Source organism: Salvelinus alpinus, chromosome 19 (genome assembly GCF_045679555.1).
Source record: "Salvelinus alpinus chromosome 19, SLU_Salpinus.1, whole genome shotgun sequence".
NCBI lineage: Eukaryota > Metazoa > Chordata > Actinopteri > Salmoniformes > Salmonidae > Salvelinus > Salvelinus alpinus.
In genome coordinates this window covers 50,685,042-50,710,524 of record NC_092104.1, presented here as the reverse complement: position 1 = coordinate 50,710,524, position 25,483 = coordinate 50,685,042, and the positions used below count along the sequence as shown (strand labels likewise).

At 42.5% G+C, this 25,483-nt stretch overlaps 1 protein-coding gene across 3 annotated transcripts in view; it reads left to right on the top strand.

The window, feature by feature from the left end:
• Positions 1–25,483, top strand: part of LOC139545794 (glutamate receptor ionotropic, delta-2-like) — a 607,650-nt gene that overhangs the window by 463,997 nt on the left and 118,170 nt on the right. For all 3 annotated transcript variants that reach the window (XR_011669139.1, XM_071353972.1, XM_071353973.1), the window contains exons 9-10: positions 16,029–16,130; positions 21,191–21,388. Coding sequence is in view for 2 of the 3 variants with exons in the window: in XM_071353972.1 (XP_071210073.1) it covers positions 16,029–16,130; positions 21,191–21,388 (300 nt within the window). In the remaining variant the exon portion in view is untranslated. The remainder of the gene's footprint in view (positions 1–16,028; positions 16,131–21,190; positions 21,389–25,483) is intronic.

The following is a 25,483-nucleotide window of genomic DNA, read 5'->3' as shown; positions in this document are numbered from 1 at the left end:
GGTAGATGGGTTCAATTTAAAAAAACTGACATTGAATATCCCTTTGAGCATGGTGAAGTTATTAATTACACTTTGGATGGTCTATCAATACACCAAGTCACAATCAAGTACCCCTGACTGCAGTGTGCAGTTCGGGGCCCGGGTTCAATGTGGGCGGAGTCAAACGTTTCACTCCGTTGTTTGACCCCGCCCACCGTTTTTTTTTTTTGTCCATCTGAGGTTTGACAGTCACACACTGAATACAAACACACATGTTTGTGTAAGGCACACATTGAATACAAACATATTTCATTTATGAAGATAGTAAGAAATATTATATAAAGTGGTACCAGCACATGTGTTATAGCACTTTTTGCTTCATGCTACATTTGAGACAAGCTACTGATATTGTCGCAGTGAACAACAGACTTGTTATGTATGTCATGTACTGTTAAAATTGTGTTGATAAATGTTATAACTTTAATTATATTATTTCATTGAGCATATACATACAGTTACTACCTATCCTGATTTATAATGCTATTTACTTTCCTCATGAGAGTGGAGACAGACTACACCATATAGAGATACTGACAAGCTGAATGTGCTTTGTACATTAAGTTATACCAGCTCCAGTAAAGAGATCAGAGACTCGGGTGACTTCTACGTCATCTTTACTAAACAACATAACACAATTAACAATTAAAACAATTAACGCAGCAGAGAAAAACAAGGTTTGACCACTCCTCAAAAATGGCTTCACTCCTGCTCATCAAAAGAGGCAGACAGTCATTGTCTTGTTGTCAACTGCCTCCACATAGAACGTCTGATAATCTCTCTGTGACTGGAACGAGAACATGAATGGTTCCTTGAGGAGAATATGTTCCTCTTCATCCAGGCAATCATACAACCGTAGTGGTTGTAATGCGGTCTTCCCCGTCCATCCCAATTACACGAGGGAGGGAAACGGTACCGAAATATGCAAACAAAAGCCACTAGTACTAAAGGGGTTTTCAGAATTATCTAAAGCTACTCAACAAGTCATCACAACTATTATATCTTGCCATGCATCAAGCCTTCAGCATTACACACAGTAGACTACATACCCAGTTCACAGCTCCCAGTTCGACCGTGCATTTTGTTTTCAGTATCGTCTAGAAAGGAAACAGATTGTGGTCATTAAGTAATGTAGGGGAACCTCTAGGGATGTGTGTACAAGAATGCACCTTACTTTAGCTAATAGTCTATACAGTACCTGATCCTGCAGAGCTGGATGCTGATGGGACTTCTTGGGGGGGGGTCTTCTACATCATCCTGAAATATATTGGAGGGGGGGAGGGTGGTTTGAGTCTTTTGACATTGGTTTAAGACTATACCACTCATCATATGACACCTCCTACCTGTAGTGTGTTTTGTTTTCGCCGCCTTTTTCGATCTTTCTTCTTCAGACCTTAGTGAGTGAATGACATACATTCAATATGAAAATATTTTCAGGTCAGTCTGGCTACAGTGAAACAAGGATGCAAATGAAACGTTTTTATAATGTTTAAGACTTACAGCATGGGAAAGTTCTGCAGGAGAACTAGGCACCACCATCGCCTAATTTCCTGCATGTTTTCCTTTGAAAAAGAAAATCACACAATCGGATGGGTATCCCCAAAAAACGTATATCAACTAGTACTGAGAATTTCATAATTTATACACACCTCAGTGAAATCACACTGTGCTTCCATTGCAATGTACAGAGCGTTGTCATGACGTTGCCCTGTTGGTGACGTTTATGACCCCCTGTAAGGCGTCGAGGTGTAGCAGGTAAGGCGGAGTCAGGCGCAGGACACAGAGATGAGTAATAAACTTAGCTTTACTCATAACAACAAATATTCCAAGAAGGAATATAATCAAACTCACAAAATGAGACCAATTTACAATGAACAAACACGCACAAAACCAGGGGTGAAACAGAGGGTTAAATAAGGAACATATAATTATGGGAATGGAAACCAGGTGTGTACAATGAAGACAAAACAAATGGAAAATGAAAAGTGGATCGGTGGCGGCTAGAAAACCGTTGACGTCGACTGCTGAACGCCGTCCGAACAAGGAGAGGGACCAACTTCGGCAGAAGTCGTGACAACCCCATAAATACCTTTCCCCCTTTTCTCTCTCTGCTCTCGAGATTGGACTCCTGGAAAGACCCTTTGTTAACATAGAGGGTCTGGTGACATCAAAAGGTTGGGAACGTAACCATATTTCGGTAATCCAACCAGTTGAAAATATCCGTTGGTACTTAAAGAATATGATGTCAGATCAGTTGTCATCTGACACTGATGATAGGCCGACAAAGTGTATCTTGGGAAGTCTAGACATTCTAGTTATCAGATTCGCATGGAATAGTTGTGCGATTTAAATGTTTAAATATGAAACTATTTGTGAAAAGATGAAATGTAATTTTAGCTTCTAAATGAGAGAATTGTTTTCATAAGTGAACTATGCTCACTCAGTGACCCCGCCCAAGTGAACAGGTATTGGTTGTGAACTATGAAACACGCCCTTCTCTCCACCACTACAAAAGCCCATTGACAAAAGTCAACCTCTTGTGTTCCTGATGACGTGAGGACTGCTGTCCATTCGTGAAGATAACCAAGAATTTTATGACGTTCAGATGAGACTGAATAAGGTGACGATTAATAATTGACTGCTATTGATATAAAATAATACCAGATCTTTAAGAGTTTATTCGTAAGACAACAGCTTTATAAACATTCTTCCCTGGTCCCCCGACTTCCTAGTTATGATAACAACAATAATTATGATAATAGTTAATAATAATATTAACACTACCCAGGAATATATTTCACCCATCTACACACAATACCCCATAATGACAAAGTGAAAACATGTTTTTAAACATTTTTGGAAATGTATTGAATATTAAATACAGAAATATCTAATTTACATAAATATTCACATTAGAATCACCTTTGTCAGCAATTAGACCTGTGAGTCTTTCTGGGTAAGTATCTAAGAGCCTTGCACACCTGGATTGTACAATATTTGACCATTATTCTATTCAAAATTCTTCAAGCTCTGACTAATTGGTTGTTGATCATTGCTAGAGAACAATTTTCAAGTCTTGCCATATTTTTTCAAGCTAATTTATGTTAACTTTCACTCGGCCACTCAGGAGCATTCACTGTCTTCTTGGTAAGAAACTCCAGTGTATACTTTGCCTTGTGTTTTAGTTATTGTCCTGCTGAAAGGTGAATTCATCTCCCACTGTCTGGTGGAAAGCAGACTGAACCAGGTTTCCCTGTAGGATTTTGCCTGCGCTTAGCTCCATTCTGTTTCTTTTTTTTATCCCAAATACTCCCCAGTCCTTAACGATTACAAGTGTTAGATTCCAAATATCAGAGTAAGAACTCGACAGACTGATAGCATAACCCAAGTTTATTAACCCCAAAGGGTCGAACAGCTGAACAGACAAAGACCTATTCACACAAGCACTGATATTTAACCCTTTCTCCTATGCCGAGTCTCCTCCTTCACATCGGAACAGCCAATGCATCTCTGTTGCTAGACAGAACCTTAGTGATATCTGTTCTTCCTCGCTTCACCTGACCTTTGACCCAAAGTGTTCACTCCTCCCCAACTCACGATTGTCATGGTGACTGGTACCAGACTGTGTCTCTTCTCCTCCCAGAGGATCTCTCCCATAGGATCCCTGATGGCTAACAATAACATATCCTGACACAATGCAAACGTTATACATTACCCTTTCTCCCTCAGTGACATGAATAAGTATATTTCATATTCTCAGAACCCAACACAAGCATACCCATAACATGATGCAGCCACAACTATGCTTGGAAATATGGAGAGTGGTACTCAGTAATGTGTTGTATTGGATTTGCCCCAAACATAACACTTTGTATTCAGGACATGAAGTTAATTGCTTTTCCACATTTCTTGCAGTATTACCTTAGTGGCTATTTTTATGAAAATTGCGCCGGAAGAAATGGTAGCAGTTTTACGGGCGCCCAACCGATTGTGCTATTATGTGGGTTTTTTTCGCGTTACTTGTAACTTATTTTGTACATAATGTTTCTGCAACCGTATCTTACGGCAAAAAATTGCTTCTGGATATCAGGACAGCGATCACTCACCTCGGATTAGACTAAGATTTTTTCTACAACAAGGAGGACACACAGGACATTCTCCAAACACCCGACAAGGCCGACATCCCCGTTATTTGCAAGAGGAAGCGACGCAGGTACAGAGGACAAAGAGCCGGATGCCTCGTCAGGCCCCAGAGAAGGCGAGTGGCAAAGCTGCCGTTACCGTCAATACTACTCGCCAACGTGCAATCATTGGACAATAAATTAGATGAGGTACGATCACGAATATCCTACCAACGGGACATCAAAAACTGTAATATGTTTCACGGAATCGTGGCTGAATGACAACATTCTATCTTGCACCAGCAAGATAGAACAGCCCAACTCCGGTAAGATGAGGGAGGGGCGGTCTGTGCATATTTGTAAACAGCTGGTGCACGAAATCTAAGGAAGTCTCTAGATTTTGCTAGCCTGAAGTAGAGTATATTGTGATGAATTGCAGGCCACACTACTTGCCTAGAGAGTTTCCAGCTATACTTTTCGTGGCTGTTTATTTACCACCACAGACAGATACTGGCACTAAGACCGAACTCAGTCAGCTGTATAACGAAATAAGCGAACAGTAAACCACTTACCCAGAGGCGGCGCTCCTAGTGGCCAGAGACTTTAATGAAGGGAAACTTAAATCAGTTCTACCAAATTTCTATCAACATGTTAAATGTGCAACCAGAGGGAAACAAATTCTAGATCACCTGTACTCCACACACAGAGACACGTACAAAGCTCTCCCTCGCCCTCCATTTGGTAAATCCGACCACAACTCTATCCTCCTGATTCCTGCTTACAAGAATAAATTAAAGCAGGAAGCACCAGTGACTCAGTCTGTAAAAAAGTGGTCAGATGAAGCAGATGCTAAACTACAGGACTGTTTTGCTATCACAGACTGGAACATGTTCCGGGATTCTTCCGATGGCATTGAGGAGTACACCACATCAGACACTGGCTTTATCAATAAGTGCATCGAGGACGTCGTCCCCACAGTGGCTGTACGTACAGACCCCAACCAGAAGCCATGGATTACAGGCAACATTCGCACTGAGCTAAAGAGTAGAGCTGGTGCGGGACTCTTTTAAGGTGCAGGACTCTAACCCGGAAGCTTACAAGAAATCCTGCTATGCCCTGCGACGAACCATCAAACAGGCAAAGCGTCAATACAGGGCTAAGATTGAATCATACTACACCGGCTCCGACGCTCGTCTTATGTGGCAGGGCTTGCAAACTATTATAGACTACAAAGGGAAGCACAGCCACGAGCTGCCCAGTGACACAAGCCTACCAGACGAGGTAAATCGCTTCTATGCTCGCTTCGAGGCAAGCAAAACTGAGGCATGCATGATAGCATCAGCTGTTCCGGACGACTGTGTGATCACCCTCTCCGTAGCCGACGTGAGTAAGACCTTTAAACAGGGCCAGACGGATTACCAGAACTTGTGCTCCGGGAATGTGCTGACCAACTGGCAGGTGTCTTCACTGACATTTTCAACATGTCCCTGATTGAGTCTGTAATACCAACATGTTTCAAGCACACCACCATAGTCCCTGTGCCCAAGAACACAAAGGCAACCTGCCTAAATGACTACATACCCGTAGCACTCACGTCCGTAGCCATGAAGTGCTTTGAAAGGTTGGTAATGGCTCACATCAACACCATTATCCCAGAAACCTTAGACAGACTCCAATTTGCATACCGCCCAAACAGACCCACAGATGATGCAATCTCTATTGCACTCCACACTGCCCTTTCCCATCTGGACAAAAGGAACACTTATGTGAGGATGCTATTCATTGACTACAGCTCAGCGTTCAACACCATAGCATCCTCAAAGCTCATCACTAAGCTAAGGATCCTGGGACTAAACACCTCCCTCTGCAACTGGATCCTGGACTTCCTGACGGGCCGCCCCCAGGTGGTGAGGGTAGGTAGCAACACATCTGCCACGCTGATCCTCAACACTGAAGCTCTCCAGGGGTGCGTGCTCAGTCCCCTCCTGTACTCCCTGTTCTCCCACGACTGCATGGCCAGGCACAACTCCAACACCATTATTAAGTATGCAGATGACACAACAGTGGTAGGCCTGATCACCGACAACAATGAGACAGCCTATAGGGAGGAGGTCAGAGACTTGGCCTGGTGGTGCCAGTATAACAACCTATCCCTCAACGTAACCAAGACTAAGGAGATGATTGTGGACTACAAGAAAAGGAGGACCGAGCACACCCCCATTCTCATCGACGGGGCTGTAGTGAAGCAGGTTGAGAGCTTCAAGTTCCTTGGTGTCCACATCAAACAAACTAGAATGGTCCAAACACACCAAGACAGTCGTGAAGAGGGCACAACAAAGCCTATTCCCCCTCAGGAAACTAAAAAGATTTGGCATGGATCCTCAGATCCTCAAAAGGTACTACAGCTGCAACATCGAGAGCATCCTGACTGGTTGCATCACTGCATGGTACGACAATTGCTCAGACTCTGACCGCAAGGCACTACAGAGGGTAGTGCGTACGGCCCAGTACATCACTGGGGCTAAGCTGCCTGCCATCCAGGACCTTTACACCAGGCGGTGTCAGAGGAAGGCCCTAAAAATTGTCAAAGACCCTAGCCACCCCAGTCATAGACTGTTCTCTCTGCTACCGCATGGCAAGCGGTACCGGAGTGTCAAGTCTGGGACAAAAAGGCTTCTCGACAGTTTTTACCCCCAAGCCATAAGACTCCTGAACAGGTAATCAAATGGCTACCCGGACTATTTGCATTGTGTGCCCCCCCAACCCCTCTTTTACGGTGCTGCTACTCTCTGTTTATCATATATGCAAAGTCACTTTAACTATACATTCATGTACATACTTCCTCAACTGGGCCGACCAACCAGTGCTCCCGCACAGTGGCTAACCGGGATATCTGCATTGTGTCCCACCACCCGCAAACCCCTCTTTTACACCACTGCTAGTCTCTGTTCATCATATATGCATAGTCACTTTAACCATATCTACATGTACATACTACCTCAATCAGCCTGACTAACCAGTGTCTGTATGTAGCCTGTCTTTTTACTGTTGTTTTATTTCTTTACTTACCTATTGTTCACCTAATATCTTTTTTGCAAAACCAGTGACAAATCAACTTTTTTTTCTTTTTTGATTATTCTGTGCAGGCTTCCTTCTTTTCACTCTGTCAGTTATGATAGTTTTGTGGAGTAACTACAATGTTGTTGATCCATCCTCAGTTCTCTCCTATCACAGCCATTAAACTCTGTAACTGTTTAAATGTCACCATTGGCCTCATGTTGAAATCCCTGAGCGGTTTCCATCCTCTTCAGCAACTGAGTTAGGAAGGACGAGTGTATCTTTGAAATGACTGCATGTATTGACACACCATTCAAAGTGTAATTAATAACTTGCTCAAAGGGATATTCAATGTCTGCTTTTTTTAAAATGTTTACCCATCTACTAATAGGTGCCCTTCTTTGCGACGCATTGGAAAACCTCCCTGGTCTTTGTGGTTGAATCCTTGTTTGAAATTCACTGCTCGACTGAGGGACCTTACTGATAATTGTATGTTTGGGGTACAGAGATGAGGTAGCCATACAAAAATAATCTTAAACACTATTATTGCACACAGAGTTTGTCCATGCAACTTATTGTGTGACTTGTTAAGCAACATTTTTACTCCTGAACATATTTAGACATCCCATAACAAAGGAGTTGAATACTTATTGACTCAAGACATTTAAATGTTTTATTAATTTGAAAAAAATTCTAAAAATATGATTCCACTTTGACATTATGGGGTATTGTGTTTAGACTCGCGACAAAAAATCTCAATTGAATCCATAAATTCAGGCTTACACAACAAAATGTGGGAAAAGTAAAAGGGGTGTGATCACGTTCTGAAGGTGCTGTATTTGTTGAAATATACAAGAATTGGCCGTTTGTGCTTTTTCCACATTTTGTTACGTTACAGCCTTATCCTAAAATTCATTAAATATTTTTTCCTCATCAATCTACACACAATGACAAAGCAAAAACAGGTTTTAAAAAATAAATTAAATACCAAATTTATATAAGTATTCAGACCCTTTACTCAGTATTTTGTTAAAGCACATGTTGGCAGCCACGAGTCTTCTTGGGTATGACGCTACAAGCTTGGCACACCTGTATTTGGGCAGTTTCTCCCATTCTTCTCTGCACAACCTCTCAAGCTCTGTCGGGTTGGTTGGGGAGCATTGCTGCACAGCTTTTTTCAGGTCTCTCCAGAGATGTTCGATCGGGTTCAAGTCAAGTCCAGGCTCTGGCTGGGCCACTCAAGGACATTCAGAGCTGTGTGCTTAGGATCGTTGTCCTGTTGGAAGGTGAACCTTTGCCCCTGTCTGAGATCTGACTCTACTTTGCTCCGTTCATCTTTCCATCAATCCTGACAAGTCTCCCAGTCCCTGCTGCTGAAATCATCCCCACAGCATGATGCTGCTACCACCTTGCCTTATTACCATAGAAATGGTGCCACGTTTCCTCCAGATGTGACACTTGGCATTCAGGCCAAATAGTTCAATCTTGGTTTCATCAGACCAGAGAATCTTGTTTCTCATGGTCTGAGAGACCTTTAGGTGCCTTTTGGCAAACTCCAAACAGTCTGTCATGTGCCTTTTACTGAGGAGTGGCTTCCATCTGGCCACTGTACAATAAAGGCCTCATTGGTATAGTGCTGCAGAAGTTGTTGTCCTTCTGGAAGGTTTTCCCATCTACACAGAGGAACTCTGGAGCTCTGTCAGAGTGACTATCGGGTTCTTGGCCACCTCCCTGACCAAGGCCCTTCTCCCCCAATTGATCAGTTTGGCCGGGTGGCCAGCTCCAGAAAGAGTCTTGGTGGTTCCAAACTTGGAGGCCACTGTGTTCTCAGGGACTTTCAATGCTGCAGAAATGTTTTGGTACCCTTCCCCAAATCTGTGCCTCGACAAAATCCTGTCTCAGGGCTCTACGGACAATTCTTTCGACCTCTTGGCTTGGTTTTTGCTCTGATATGCACTGTCAACTGTGGGACCTTATATAGACAGGTGTGTGCCTTTACAAATCATCACTTTGTCATTATGGGGTATTGTGTGTAGACTGATGAGGAAAATGTTTTATTTAATCGTTTTTAGAATAAGGCTGTAACGTAACAAAAAGGTGTCTGAATACTTACCGAATGCACTATATGTGATATATATATTTCTTCCTTATATATTACATATACGCTCATATATGTGACACATGCAGTTTTATACTGAACAAAAATATAAACGCAACATGTTTGTCCCATGTTTTTTCCAAACACATAAAAGTTTATTTCTCTCAAATTTTGTGCACAAATTTGTTTACATCCCTGTTAGTGAGCATATGTCCTTTGCCAAGATAATACATCCACCTAACAGGTGTGGCATATCAAGAAGCTGATTTAACAGCATGGTCATTACACAGGTGCACCTTGTGCTGGGGACAATAAATAGCAACTCTAAAATTTGAGTTTTGTCATACAACACACTGCCACAGATGTCTCACATTTTGAGCGAGCGAGCAATTGTCATGCTGACTGCAACAATGTCCACCAGAGATGTTGCCAGAGAATTGAATGTTAATTTCTCTACCATAAGCCACCTCCAACGTTGTTTAAGAGAATTTGGCAGTATGTCTTACCAGCCTCCCAACTGCAAGCCACATATAACCACACCAGTCCAGGACATCCACATCGGGCTCGGGCTTCTTCCCCAGCGGGATGGTCTGAGACCAGCTACCCAGACAGCTGAAAAAACTGTGGGTTTGCACAACCGAAGAATTTCTGCACAAACTGTCAGAAACCGTCTCAGGGGAGCTCATCTGTGTGCTCGTTGTCCTCAACAAGGTCTTGACCTGACTGCAGTTCGGCATCGTAACCGACAACAGTGGGCAAATGCTCACCTTCAATGGCCATTGGCACACTGGAGAGGTGTGCTCTTCACGGATGAATGCCGGTTTCAACTGTACTGGGTAGGTGGCAGAAAGCGTGTATGGCGTTGTGTGGGCGATTTGCTGATGTCAACGTTGTGAACAGAGTTCCCCATGGTGGCGGTGGGGTTATGGTATAGGCAGGCCTAATCTACGTACAACAAACACAATTGCATTTTATCGATGGCAATTTGAATGCACAGAGCTATCGTGATGAGATCCTCAGGCCCATTGTTGTTCCATTGACCCGCTACCATCACCTCATGTTTGAGCATGATAATGCATGGCCCCATGTTGCAAGGATCTGTACACAAATTCTGGAATCTGAAAATGTCCCAATTCTTCCATGGCCTGCATACTCACCAGACATGTTACCCATTGAGCATGTTTGGGTGCTCTGGATCGAGGTGTACGATAGCGTGTTCCAGTTCCCGCCAAGGTGGGATGCCAACTTCTTACAACCATTGAAGAGGAGTGAGACAACATTCCACGGGCCACAATCAACAGCTTAATCAACTCTATCCGAATGAAATGTTACGCGCTGCATGAGGCAAATGATGGTCACACCAGATACTGACTGGTTTTCTAAACTAGCAATATGCTAACGTCAAACATCTCCAATCTGCACACAGAGACATGAAAATGGTTTCCATAAGTTCGTCTGACACTGGGCAAGTAGAAAAACAACCTAAATATCGAAATCTCGCAGTATCTTTCTGAGCCATGTCAGAGTCTGGAATAATATTCACCATTCTTTGAGTCATTTATAAGTCCTATACTTTTTTAAACAATATCATGACGATACCTGCACACTGTCAAATTCTCATTTGCAAACGATGAACAAAAACGTACTCAGCAATTATTGAGGTCACTTTTTCAGGATCCAATCTGTCTTTTTTCTCCCCATCGAATCCCCTTTTAGCTTTGTCACCTACAAGTGTTCAAATTAAGTAAGATCAATGTGTCAAATAATTATCAAAATAACAGATATTTACATTTGTGTTCGGTCTGAAGATGACTCTAGCCTAACTGTACAATGCCACAAATAAGCATTGCCTTTAAATTGTTTAAAACTTGGGTGAAACATTTTGGGTAGCCTTCCACAAGCTTCCCACAATAAGTTGGGTGAATTTTTGCCCATTCCTCCTGACAGAGCTGGTGTAACTGAGTCAGGTTTGTAAGCCTCCTTGCTCGCACACGCTTTTTAAGTTCTGCCCACAAATTTTCTATAGGATTGAGGTCAGGGCTTTGTGGTGGCCACTCCAATACCTTGACTTTGTTGTCCTTAAGCCATTTTGCCACAACTTTGGAAGTATGCATGGGGTCATTGTCCATTTGGAAGACCAAGCTTTAACTTCCTGACTGATGTCTTGAGATGTTGCTTCAATATATCCACATAATTTTCCTCCCTCATGATGCCATCCATTTTGTGAAGTGCAGCAAAGCACCCCCACAACATGATGCTGCCACCCCCGTGCTTTACGGTTGGGATGGTGTTCTTCGGCTTGCAAACCTCCCCCTTTTTCCTCCAAACATAACAATGGTCATTATGACAAAACAGTTATATTTTTGTTTCATCAGAACAGAGGATATTTCTCCAAAAAGTATGATCTTTGTCCCCATGTGCAGCTGCAAAACGTAGTCTGGCTTTTTATGGCGGTTTTGGAGCAGTGGCTTCTTCCTTGCTGAGTGGCTTTTCAGGTTATGTCGATATAGGACTTGTTTTACTGTGGATATAGATACTTTTGTACCTGTTTCCTCCAGCATCTTCACAAGGTCATTTGCTGTTGTTCTGGGATTGATTTGCACTTTTCGCACCAAAGTACATTCATCTCTAGGAGACAGAATGCGTCTCCTTCCTGAGCGGTATGACGGCTGCGTGGTCCCATGGTGTTTATACTTGCGTACTATTGTTTGTACAGATGAACGTGGTACCTTCAGGCATTTGGAAATTGCTCCCAAGGATGAACCAGACTTGTGTAGGTCTACAATTTTTTTTTCTGAGGTTTTGCCTAATTTCTTTTGATTTTCCCATGATGTCAAGGAAAGAGGCACTGAATTTGAAGGTAGGCCTTGAAATATATCCACGTGTACACCTCCAATTGACTCAAATGATGTCAATTAGCCTATCAGAAGCTTCTAGAGCCATGACATCATTTTCTGAAATTTTGTAAGCTGTTTAAAGGCACAGTCAACTTAGTGTATGTAAACTTCTGATCACCTAGAATTGTGATACAGTGAATTATGTGAAATGTGTTTACAGACAGATGTGAACTAATCTGTCTGTAAACAATTGTTGGAAAAATTACTTGTGTCATGCACAAAGTAGATGTCGTAACCGATTTGCCAAATCTATAATTTGTTAACAAGAAATTTGTGGAGTGGTTAAAAAATTAGTTTTAATGACTCCATCCTGGTGTATGTAAACTTCCGACTTCAACTGTATTTCAAAGTTCTCATTTATTCCTTGAACAAAAATGTCAAGTTGAGCGGTGTCTATGATGTCAGTACTCTCATCCAGTGCCATAGAAAAAAGATCGAAGCCATCTGCTTTTTTCTTAATCTCTGAGATTAGCTCCTCACCTACAGTATCACTTCCACATGCATGGTGATGGTTCTGCGTGATAAGCAAATTTTCTTGAATTGGCTTTTACTCTCAGGACAAAGTATACCAGCAGTCTGCACCATACACTCTTTCACAAACTCCCCTTCAGCAAAAGTCTTGCTATGCTTTGCAATTTTATGTGCCACTGCGTAGCGTGCCTTAGTTACAGAGTCTTGAGTAGAGCACAGTTTAGTAAACTTTTGTTGGGCTTTTTTGTGGCAAGTTGAGGCCTTCTTTGCCTGTTCCTGAAAGGACAGATTGCTAACAGTGGCTATTACAGACCATCCCCTGGCATGGCACAGTGCTATATTAACCAGACCATCCCCTGGCACAGTGCTATATTAAAAATACCATGCTATTGTTTGAGGAGAGTGCACAACAACAAAACACTTTTATCATGGCAACTGGTTTGATAAACTCACCTCTGAAGGTAAATAATATACTTACATTCAGTAATCTTGCTCTGATTTGCCATTCTGAGGGTCCCAGGGATAAAATGTAGCATTGTTTTGTTTGATCAAATCTATTTTTATGTTCAAATGTAGGAACTCAAATCAAATCGTATTGTCACATGCACATAGTTAGCATGCTTGCTTGAAAAATGACGATTGAGATTATATTCCTTAAAAACTGCAACAGCCCACACTGCCTTCTCTGGGTGCAAGTCCTGGTACAGGAGAAGGGAATCAGGGGTGTGGACGTAATGTGATAAGTGTCCACCAGTCGTCCCAGGACGCTAAGGAAACCCTGGTTGACAATGCGCCTCTCCTCTTTCTATTTAGCCCATGCCGCCATCTTTGCAGCCCTTTCTTTTTTTGTTGTTGCTGTTGTTACAAATCCCTTTGGCACGGCAGTCTAGGGGGGATGGTAACGAGACCCGTAACATAACTCATGCAAAGTATAATAGTGATGTCACGACTTCCGCCGAAGTTGGCTCCCCTGTCTGTTCGGTCGGTGCTCGGCGGTCGTCGTCACCGGCCTACTAGCCGCCACCGATCCCTTTTTCGTTGTCTGTTGGTTGTGTCTTATTAGTTTCACCTGTGTTCTGTTGTATGTGTTTGATGAGCTTCCTTATTTATAGTATGTGTCCCCGCCCTTGTTTTGTGCGGGATTGTTTTGTGTTACGTGTGTTCTTAAGGTAGAGGTGATTATGTTCTGGACCTGCACCCTGTGTTTTGGGTGCACCCTGTGTTTTTATTTAACCGCACCCTGTGTTTGGGCTTGTGTTTTTTTTGTGTGCCGTGTGCCGTATTAAAGTGCACCTTTTTCCCTGTGGAACTCTCTGCGCCTGATTCCTTCCTCACCTGCCTAGTCCCTCGTGACAAGTGAGAACGTAACAGAAAAACCACAGACAACTAAATTACCGTCAAACACTCATGGTTTATTTGTAAACACACGGTAATGGGGAGCGGGAAAAGGGGCTGAGCTGGACCCAAGGAAAGAAATAAGCATTCAAAAACACCCCTAAGCTAGTCTACCTGCTTCAACAACAGCTAGCTAACTAACCAAAAGTACAGAGGGTGGTCCGCCCAGTTCTAACTAGTGTATTTAGACAAAGTTTACCTACGGGTAGTGTATGCCCATGGGCAACTTGTCTTGGTACCCCCTTTCCCACCACCAAACAAACAGTCAAATACCATAACAAAAGCAATACACACAGGATAATGGACAAAGTGACATGTAGTTACAAAAACAAGAGCTCTAAAGAGAGATTGCATGACAGAGAGATTGAGTTCCAGAGAAAACAACTGAATGGGTTTTTAAACCAAGGGAAAGGGGATGTGATTGGGTAATGGAAACAGGAGGAGGTGTGTCTTCTGATTGGGGAATGATGATTGGGGAATGATGATTGCCACCTGTGAGGGGAGAAGGAGAGAAAAGAAATACACACACAGAGGATACCTGTATCTGTAACAGCTGTGGATGCTATGAACCACTCATGGAGGCTGGTGGTGGCTCCACGTGTCCACAAAATAAAATAAAAAACATTGGCAATCTACAAAGTACAGGTGCAAACCTAACCGAAAGTTTTTGGTTGGTAGGGAACTGGCGAGGGAAAGGCCTGGATGGGCTGGTGAGCTGGCAAGGGTGGTACGAAAATGTATGCACTTACTACTTTAAGTAGCGCTGGATAAGAGTTAGCTAGCTCGCTCTTTTGTCCAAACCTGTTACTGCTAATGCTAAGCTAGCTAGCTAACAAACAAACATCAGATGGACACATCTGTGGAATACAAAGCGAGCTTGCCAGCTTGTTTGTAATAAAAACATTACTAACCTCTATGGGATGGGTGTCCCAAAACCGGGAAGTTTGCTGCTAACGTGTGCTAATATTACTTGAATGACGTTGTATACAACAGCCAACTTTCTGGGACATAGACATGTCTTATATGGGCAGAAAGCTTAAATTCTTGTTAATCTAACTGCAGTATCCAATTAACAGTAGCTATTACAGTAAAAAAATGCCATGCTATTGTTTGAGGAGAGTGCACAACAACAAAACACTTTTATCATGGCAACTGGTTTGATACATTCACCTCTGAAGGTAAATAATGTACTTACATTCAGTAATCTTGCTCTGATTTGTCATCCTGAGGGTCCCAGGGATAAAATGTAGCATAGTTTTGTTTGATAAAATCAAATTTTTTATGTTAAAATGTAGGAACTGGGGTCTACAGTTTGATCCCACTGCTATCTCTGGCTCCACACCCGCCTGGCCATCTAGATGTGTGAAAGTTAGTGTATAAGCTAATGATCCATCATGTATGACATACCTGGGAGTGTGTAAACTTAAATGTTTTATTACCATAGCATTTTTCTATGTTCTTTATAGTTATGTACTTGAAAATGTATCAATTGACCAATTCAGCACATTTGGGCAAACTCCTGACAAACTTGATACAAAATATTGTGCAGTAATGTAATTATTCACTGGATCAGTCTGACACTTTGCACACACACTGCTTCCGTCTGGTTGCCAAACTCTAAATTACACCTAGACTCCTTTCTGAAAGTATGGCCTTTCTCTTGCATGTCAAAGATATATATTTTTTATTTAAAAAAATCTATTTTTGTTTATTTTTTACCAGATCTGTGTTATATTCTCCTACATTAATTTCACATTTCCACAAACTTTCAAAGTGTTTCCTTTCAAATGGTATCAAGAATATGCATATCCTTGCTTCAGGTCCTGAACTACAGGCAGTTAAATTTGGGTATGTCATTTCAGGCAAACATTTAAAAAAAAAAAGGGTATGATCCTTTTAACATTTTACATGTCACATGTCACTTATAAACTGTACTTCCTGCTTGTCTTCCAGCTGGCCACCTGGGACCCAGTGCATGGCATCAATGGAACACTAACTGACAGGAAGTTGGAGAACAACATGAGAGGTGTGGTTCTGCGCGTGGTCACTGTGCTGGTGAGTACTGTTGTCTGTATCGGAGTTGGGTGAGGTTGCCCCTAGACACTGATCGTAGGTCAGTCTAGCATTTTCCCCAATCAGAATTAAGGTTAGGATTGGGGAGGGGAAGCTGACCCTAGATCTATACCTAGGAAAAATGCATAGAGAATGGCCAAAAGTACGTATTAGCACGGACAGTGCCATTGAGGGCATCCACTAATTTTATAACTGAGTGGGACTTCCAACTTCATTGGCTAATCCCTCCTGGTGACCCTGTTGGAGTCATGTCTAACCCGGGTCATCAGGAGGAATCAGCTAATCATGAAGAAGAAAATTGAAATTGTGGCACTGCCCATGCGGTCACAGACGCTACAATGGCACAGATACAAAGATGACTCCTCTATCTATCTCTATGGGAAATGTCACCAAGTCTGTATACGCCATGAGCCTGTATAGTGCTGTTTGATAGACCTGGCATCATAAAGATATCACTTGTAATCCTGCTCAACACTCCCAGATTTAAGTCAGGGTGTCTTTCCACAGGCCGTAAGTGAGCGGGCACTTCATTAAAAGCGATTTCAGGAGGATGAATTGACACCATGGAGCTCCATTATATTGAGATTTGAGTCTCGCTATCTCGCCTCCAGCACTGATTTGAGTCTCTTGAGTGCTTTAAAGATTCAGAACTTTAAATTCTTCATAATCCAGCTTTGAAGTCTGGGGAGAAGAAAGAGATGATACTACGACTTTGTGGCTCTCCGTCTTTTTTTTCCTTCCAGATTTTCATCCCTTCAAAGAGAACATTTGAGTACGTTTCTGAACATGATCTATTTTCTCAGAAACGGTGTGGAGGAAAAGGGTGGAATGGGGTGGTGTGTGTGTGTGTGTATGCGCGTGTGTGTTTTCCCAGAGGCACAAGGGGAAAGGCTGCAGTACTCACACTGACAAGCCACAGATGGTGGTGGAGACCACTAGAGTATTTATTCTACTCCCTCTTTCTTGCTCCCTCTCCCTTTCTCCTCGGTCTCAATCCTTCTGTGTGTGTGTATGTGTGTGTCTCTCTCTCTCACACACACTCCCTCTCTCTCTCTTGGTCCCTCTCATTCCCTAGACCTGTATGACTGACATCCTTTATGAAGTGCCGCCAGTGAGAATTAGTGTGAAATGTCTAGAGTAGTGTGAACGGACTACCGCTGTATATATGAGAGGTAATGTATGGAAAGATAGGGTACCTTTTGAAGGGTGTGTGGCTACAGAATGTTAGGGCTTCCTGATCTGTAGACCGAGCTCTATGAAGCAGACTGAGCATTGCGGTCATGCCTTAAGGTTTTTTTATGTCCTCTGTTTTCTGTGCTTTGTGATACCCTGAGAGCCATCCGGACAAAAACCTAAAGTAACAAAAAGTCTATATTTGATTGATATTTAGCTGTAATAAGCCAACCCTTGAATCCTGTCCTTAATTTGTGGTTGAAATCTGGTTAAATGTTTATGTTGACCTTTAAAAAAAATGATCCATTGATGTTCAATGTCAGTATGTTGACAGATGACCGGTCGGTTTATATCAAATGACCGGTGGGATTATACCCAATGACCCCTCCCCGCCACTGCCATCTGTAAATATATGTTTTTATTTCAACCAATCAACTTATCATGTTCGATCGATCTGCTCATTGGCTAATTAAGTGCCAATTAGATCCCATTAGCAACACTCCCAATAAATCCTGTTGGTGACCAATTGATTTGATGAGGACTGTATTGACTGTTTACGTGCAGGGGGGGGAGCGGGGTAACCTGAAAGGGAGCCTCCACTACTCCATGAGGCCTTGTGCTCTCCTAAAATCCATACTATGTGGATATAAACTGTTCTCCATGGTAGTGAACCACAGGGATTAGCAGTGTATTGTGAATGGCACAGAGCGAGTGGCACCTAACGGCTCATCAACCCAGGCAAGCTGTATCCCTCCCTGGCCTGACATAATCTCCAGCTCTGCTCTCTCTGCTCAGAGACTGTGGAATAATAACAGCAGTAACAACCTGTAAAGTGTTATTTAAAGCACAGGGCCACACCAGTCACCCATTGATTTACTGCCTTCGCATAGAGGCCTTTTTAGCGATGATCTATTTGAGTGGAAAATTGCCATTTCCAGCTCAAATGTTACTTAAGATATGAGGGTGTATGTCTATAGAAAGGGGTATGGGGAGTGGGGGGGGTTTGCCTTGCAAACAAGGCATATGTTAGGGGAGACGGACTTCAGTCAATAAAACCTGCAGGCCGAGAGGATGCCTCCCTCTCTCCTGGTGGCTAATGAGCAATGGAGTCCCCAGGCCTTACTCGGGAGCTGTAGTTCAGAGAGAGAGTGTTCCACACCCCCATGACCCCCATCAGGCAGAGCAGAAGCCGCAGTGCAGTGAGTACAGGCCAGGGTCAGGGGATGTGGGCTCTCTATACGACTTTGCTGAGCCCCTCGGGTCTGAATGGGGGACTTCGCTGGTGCCATTAATATGTGCACTGTGTGGTTGATGGCAGTCTGATGGCAGTGAGACTGTTGTGGCTGTAGAGATTCTATAGAGATGCAAGATCTGATAGGCCCCAAGCTGGACAACCAGTGTCAAAGTGAAGAACTTTGTGTCTGTGTCCCAAATGTCACCCTATTCTCTATGGAGTGTGCTGTGGTCTCGTCAAAAGTAGTGCACTAAATAGGGAATAGGATGCCATTTGGGACGCAGATTTGTGTTATGTACACTTAGTGTACAAAGACCTTCCCTCCAGTCCAGAGCCACACACATCATGCACTTTGACTGTGTACACACATGTACCCACCGGAGTTGGGGTCATTCCATTTAAATTCCAATCATTTCAGAAAGTGAACCCAATTCCAAATGTTCCTCATTGTCCTGGCACACCATTGGTGGAACCAGCTTCTGAAAAAGTATCTGAAACCCTACCTCTTCAAAAATATAATAATCCAACAGCACCCCCCCAAAAAACATTTTGTGAACTAACACTTGCACACCCCCTTACTAGCTCTGACATTTCTGATTGCTACTTTATTGAGAAAAAAATGTACTATGTGTACTAAAATGTACTAAAAATGTACTATGACTGTGATATGTGGTTGTCCCACCTAGCTATCTTAAAATGAGTGTACTTAACTGTGTCACTCTGGATAAGAGCGTCTGCTAAATTACTCAAATGTAAATGGGAGAGAATTGGAATTTCAGTGCACTGCCTGAATTGACTGGAATTCAAATGGAATTGATCCCAACCCTGGTACCCACACAACAATACTGTCCAAACAAGTAGTATATATATTGTAGACACACAAGCATGTATGTACACACACACACAGCAATGCCTTTGATTTCAAAAGTGCTTAGTGCGTAAACTCATGGACTCAGACACACATTAAATCTCTCACACACACACACACACACACACACACACACACACACACACACACACACACACACACACACACACACACACACACACACACACACACACACACACACACACACACACACACACACACACACACACACACACACACACACACACACACACACACACACACACACACACACTGCTTCCCACTCGGATACATACACTCGGCTAGGGAACTGCACAGTCTCACATTCATGTAGTGCACATCCTACTGTAATAATGTAGAAAACACACTGTCACAGGAGGTACATGTGTAATGTTTCACACCTTATTACAGAATCATTCTCTCACTGCCGAGAAAGTTCCCCTGCAACACGGTGATCAAATTAAGATCCTACATCTGCATGTTAACAGAATTGGTCATTTAGCCTATTCAACACAAACTTCGTTTGAAGTGAGAATTAGGCAGGCCTGATGCCGAAAAAGAAAGCAAATGATTACCTACTTCACCCATATTTTATTTTTTGCAAAAAAAAGTACTGTGCAGTTCCAGTAGTTAGCTCCACCGCTTTCATAGCAAAAAAAAGTCATTAACTAATGAAAACACTACCTAGATTTGAATTGAGTTAAACTACCACCAAGCTACTGCAAAATGAAGTTACATTACTAGTTGAACTACATGTATTTCACTACTCCCCAACACTGCATACACACGTCAGGTTGTGGTTGGGGCTATAGAGCGTGCAGACTAGTGGGGTAGGCAGGTAAGAGTCACGGTGTGTGGTGTGGGGGGTCACTCTCTGATTGATTGTGCCTCGTGGCTACAGTGGGAGTTGGCATGTACGTCCACGCTCCCGCTAATAGCTTATGGAGGAAAACACTGGCTTAATGTGCACACCATGTGTAGTCAATAACACCACCTAGGTAATACATCTGCCTGACATATTCCCAGAAATATTTCAGTTATCAATAGGGATTTATTGAAGAGAATGGAAGACAGGAAGAGAAAGGGCTACTGTTTCTGCGTTTCGGCAGATAGTCGAGACACTGTGCAGGATAGTCCATGACAATTAAGGTGGAAAGTGGAGTGTGGTCATCTCTCTCTCTCTCTCTCTCTCTCTCTCTCTCTCTCTCTCTCTCTCTCTCTCTCTCTCTCTCTCTCTCTCTCTCTCTCTCTCTCTCTCTCTCTCTCTCTCTCTCTCTCTCTCTCTCTCTCTCTCTCTCTCTCTCTCTCTCTCTCTCTCTCTCTCTCTCTCTCTCTCTCTCTCTCTCTCTCTCTCTCTCTCTCTCTCTCTCTCTCTCTCTCTCTCTCTCTCTCTCTCTCTCTCTCTCTCTCTCTCTCTCTCTCTCTCTCTCTCTCTCTCTCTCTCTCTCTCTCTCTCTCTCTCCCTCTCTCTCTCTCTCTCTCTCTCTCTCTCTCTCTCTCTTTCTTTCTTTCTTTCGCTATCTCTCGGTAATGTCACTGTCTGTTTGGTGTGTGTAAAACAATGCCGTTGACCTCTAGTATTATTGCACCAGCTTAGTGACATTGAGGGAAAACACAGCAGGATGGAATAAGTTAACTGAAGAATCATAGATCCATGAAGGGATTGTGATAAAGGACAGATGTGGTGGATACACAGGAAAACCTGTGGTACAGTGGTGGCCGATGGAAGTGTAACAATTATACATTCTTTGACTTTGTCAACTGCAGGAGGAGCCCTTTGTGATGGTGTCAGAGAATGTCCTTGGGAAGCCTAAGAAGTACCAAGGCTATTCCATCGACGTGCTGGATGCTCTCTCCAACTACCTGGGCTTCAAGTACGAGATCTACGTGGCCCCTGACCATAAGTATGGGAGCCAACAGGCTGACGGGGTCTGGAACGGACTAATCGGAGAGTTGGTTGCCAAGGTGAGAGACTGTGGCTCTGTCCCAAATGGCAGCCTACTCCCTATATAGTGCACTACTTTTGACCAGAGCCCTATGTGCTGCAATGCTATGTCCAAAAAGGAATGAACTCACAATAACACGTAGAATAATCCCCAGAATAATCCCAGTTTATTGGGATGAATATGATTTCAGAGCTATTAAAAAAAAAAAAATGTCTGTGTTCATCAATGTACAAAACCTTCCTTGCGGGAAACCCTCCTCCATCAATCCATCTATCCATCTATCCACCTTCATCACCTCAACCAAAAGCGGTTTACTTTACGAGGAGGAAGAGCAGTGTATATAAAACGTAATAAACTCATCCGTACACAATGCTCTATAATCTCTTATCAGAGGAAAGCAATTACAAACATGCAGCGATTAGGAATCACTGGCTTGGTAAACTGGCTTATTTTTTTTAGAGTTGACATAGTTTCTATCCACAGTGTTGTTAGCTATTCACCCTGCCAGGGCCAATAGTGGAATAAGAGTCTGTCCAACAGCCAGACAAACGAAAAGGCAAAGCTGTAAACACCTGGATGTCAGCAGACCATTTTCAGGACCATTACCCATCACCTCTTGCTGTTTTCCCTTTTTCCGACTCTTTTTGATTCCTAATGCCATTCCACACTGATTCCAACACTGCCGCTTCCAATTTTCTTCCTTAAATGAGCGCTTCTGGGAATATGCCTGTGCGTAAGACTTAGAGTTTATCTTCCAGACCACAAACACAGGCCAAAGGGAAAAATGTTCATATAATTTTTGTTGTATTACCTTTGCCTCTATTCCTTTAGGCATATTGTGTTTTTTATTGGGCTCCCGAGTGGTGCAGCGGTCTAAGACAATGCAATGCAAGACAATGCAATGCAAGACAATCTCAATGCAAGAGGTGTCAGTCCCCAGTTCGAATCCAGGCTGTATCACATCTGGCTGTGATTGGGAGTCCCATAGGGAGGCGCACAATTGGCCCAGCGTCGTCCGGGTTTGGCCAGGGTAGGCCGTCATTGTAAATAATAATTTGACTAACTTGCCTAGTTAAATAAAGGTTCACAAAGGTTGTCGGGAATGATACAGAGGATATAGATACATTGTTATTCATTCTTCAAGGATATTATTATTATTATAATTTTTTAATATATTTTTTTAGGGGGTAGATCAGCTTCAATATTGCAGAAAGATTGTGGTTTCCATCAATGTAATTGTCTGCAAAATTTCCAATCCCCCATATATATATTTTTGTAAATATATACAAAATATATATTTTATATACAGTACCAGTCAAGAGTTTGGACACACCTACTCATTCAAGGGTTTTTCTTTCTTTATACTATTTTCTACATGGTAGAATAATGGTGAAGACATCAACGTTATGAAATAACACATATGGAATCATGTAGTAACCAAAAAAGTGTTAAACAAATCAAAATATATTTTTCATATTTTTGATTCTTCAAAGTAGCCACCCTTTGACTTGATGACAGCTTTGCACATTCTTGGCATTCTCTCAACCAGCTTCACCAGGAATTCTCCATCAGTCTTGATGGAGTTCCCACATATGCTAAGCACTTGTTGGCTGCTTTTCCTTCACTCTGCGGTCCAACTCATCCCAAACCATCTCAATTGGGTTGAGGTTGGGTGATTGTGGAGGTCAGGTCATCTGATGCATCACTCCATCTCTCTCCTTCTTGGTCAAATAGCCCTTACACAGCCTGGAGGTGTGTTGGGTCATTGTCCTGTTGAAAAACAATAGTCCCATTAAGCTCAAACCAGATGGGATGGCGTATCGCTGCAGAATGCTGTGGTTGCCATGCTGGTTAAGTGTGCCTTGAATTCTAAAAAAAATCACTGACAGTGTCACCAGTAAAGCTCCCCCACACCATTCCACCTCCTCCTCCATGCTTCATAGTGGGAACCACACATGCAGAGATCATCTGTTCACCTACTCTGCGTCTCACAAAGACACGGCAGTTGTAAAAGAAAATCTCAAATTTGGACTCATCAGACCAAAGGAAAGATTTCCACCGGTCTAATGTCCATTGCTCGTGTTTCTTGGCCCAAGCAAGTCTCTTCTTATTATTGGTGTCCTTTAGTAGTGGTTTCTTTGCAGCAATTTGACCATGAAGGCCTGATTCACGCAGTCTCCTCTGAACAGTTGATGTTGAGATGTGTCTGTTTTTTGAACTCTGTGAAGCATTTATTTGGCTGCAACTTCTGAGGCTCGTAACTCTAATGAACTTATCCTCTGCAGTAGAAGTAACTCTGGGTCTTCCTTTCCTGTGACGGTCCTAATGAGAGCCAGTTTCATCATAGCGTTTGATGGTTTTTGCGACTGCACTTGAAGAAACGTTCAAAGTTTCAAGAAATGTACAAAGTTCTTGAAATGTTCCGGATTGACTGACCTTCATGTCTCAAAGTAATGATGGACAGTTGTTTCTGTTTGTTTATTTGAGCTGTTCTTACCATAATATGGACCTGGTCTTTTACCAAATAGGGCTTTCTTCTGTATACCACCCCTACCTTGTCACAACACAACTGATTATCTTAAACGCATTGTTAATTGAAATGCATTCCAGGTGACTATTTCATGAAGCTGGTTGAGAGAATGCCAAGAGTGTGCGAAGACAACATCAAGGCGAAGGGTGGCTACTGTACTTTGAAGAATCTCAAAGTACAGGGTTACTACATGATTCCATATGTGTTATTTCATAGTTTTGATGTCTTCACTATTATTCTACAATGTACAAAATAGTTTACATTTCTTTTGATTGAGTAGGTGTGTCCAAACTTTTGACTGGTACTGTACATTTTCCTTTATTATCTTCCCCGGACCCGAACAACCCCTCCCCTAATTGGAGTGAACTAATGAACAACAACACTTAGGCTTCTACTTCCAGCTCATACATATTATATACATTTTACAGACACAGTATATTTTACAATAGGTATCTTTTGTTTGTGTGATATTACTTCTTATCAGGAATGGATTTTCTAGAATAATTTTTTCTATAATATTTTTTTTTTTGCGTATGCTCATTCTTTGATGTGTCTGAATGCTTCCTATGAATAGTGTTTTTCCCTTGACCTTGACCTTGTGTGTTCCAAAGCACACAGAATGCCCATGCTTGTCCTGTGCACAATGGCCTGAATACAATGCCAGTGCAGTGGGAATTTAAAGATGTCTGCCTGTGAACACACACACACACACACACACACACTACTGGTTACCTACCGTACTACCGTACATCGTAAACATTATTGACATACAATATTGACATGTCATGAAGAGTCCTGAAAGTCATAAACAGACAATTCACATGAAACTCCCACTGATGTTGCATTACATTGAAACACTACAATAGGATTGTCAATCATTTTAAAGTGACCGTTCACTCAAATGACAAAATTGCATATTGGTTTCCTTAGCGCGTTATTGGTTTTGTGGATCAAATCTGACTCTGTCCATAGACGGCTTACAGGTTAAGGAAACCATTCGGTCATTTTGTAGTTTTGGTGAACCGTCTATTGAACGTTGTTGTTTAGTTAAGTTCCAATCCGTGTTTCATGAAAATATCCAGGTTAACTGATGATGATTGTAGTAACTCTTTTTTTAAGTGGATCATTAAGAATGTGTCTTACAACACATTTAGATCTGTGCAAGAAACAGTTCAATAACTTAAACACAGCTGTAAGGTCAAAGATCAATTGATCTCCAGTCAGCTTGTGGCTACACACAAGCTTTCCTATTAGTGCACACTGAGTGACCAATGGGAGTGCATCCCAGTAATATCTCATTTCACCTGAAGTGTGCACTCGTTCACTACTTCCCACATAAACAAAAGCATTGGATTGATGGAGGCTTGGGCTAGTGAGAGTTTCCACCATATTTCTTACACCAGTCATTTCCTTCAAATCAGTGAAGGGAAGTGAACAAGTGCACATTTTGGGAGGAAGAAGAGATCATTGGGACATAGCCAGGGTGTTGGTTCTTCCACCACCAACACACTCACTGGTGTCGACCCACACCCCAAAAGCATGCTGGGAACACACTTGGGTCCTCATATTTTTCATGTGCTGCGT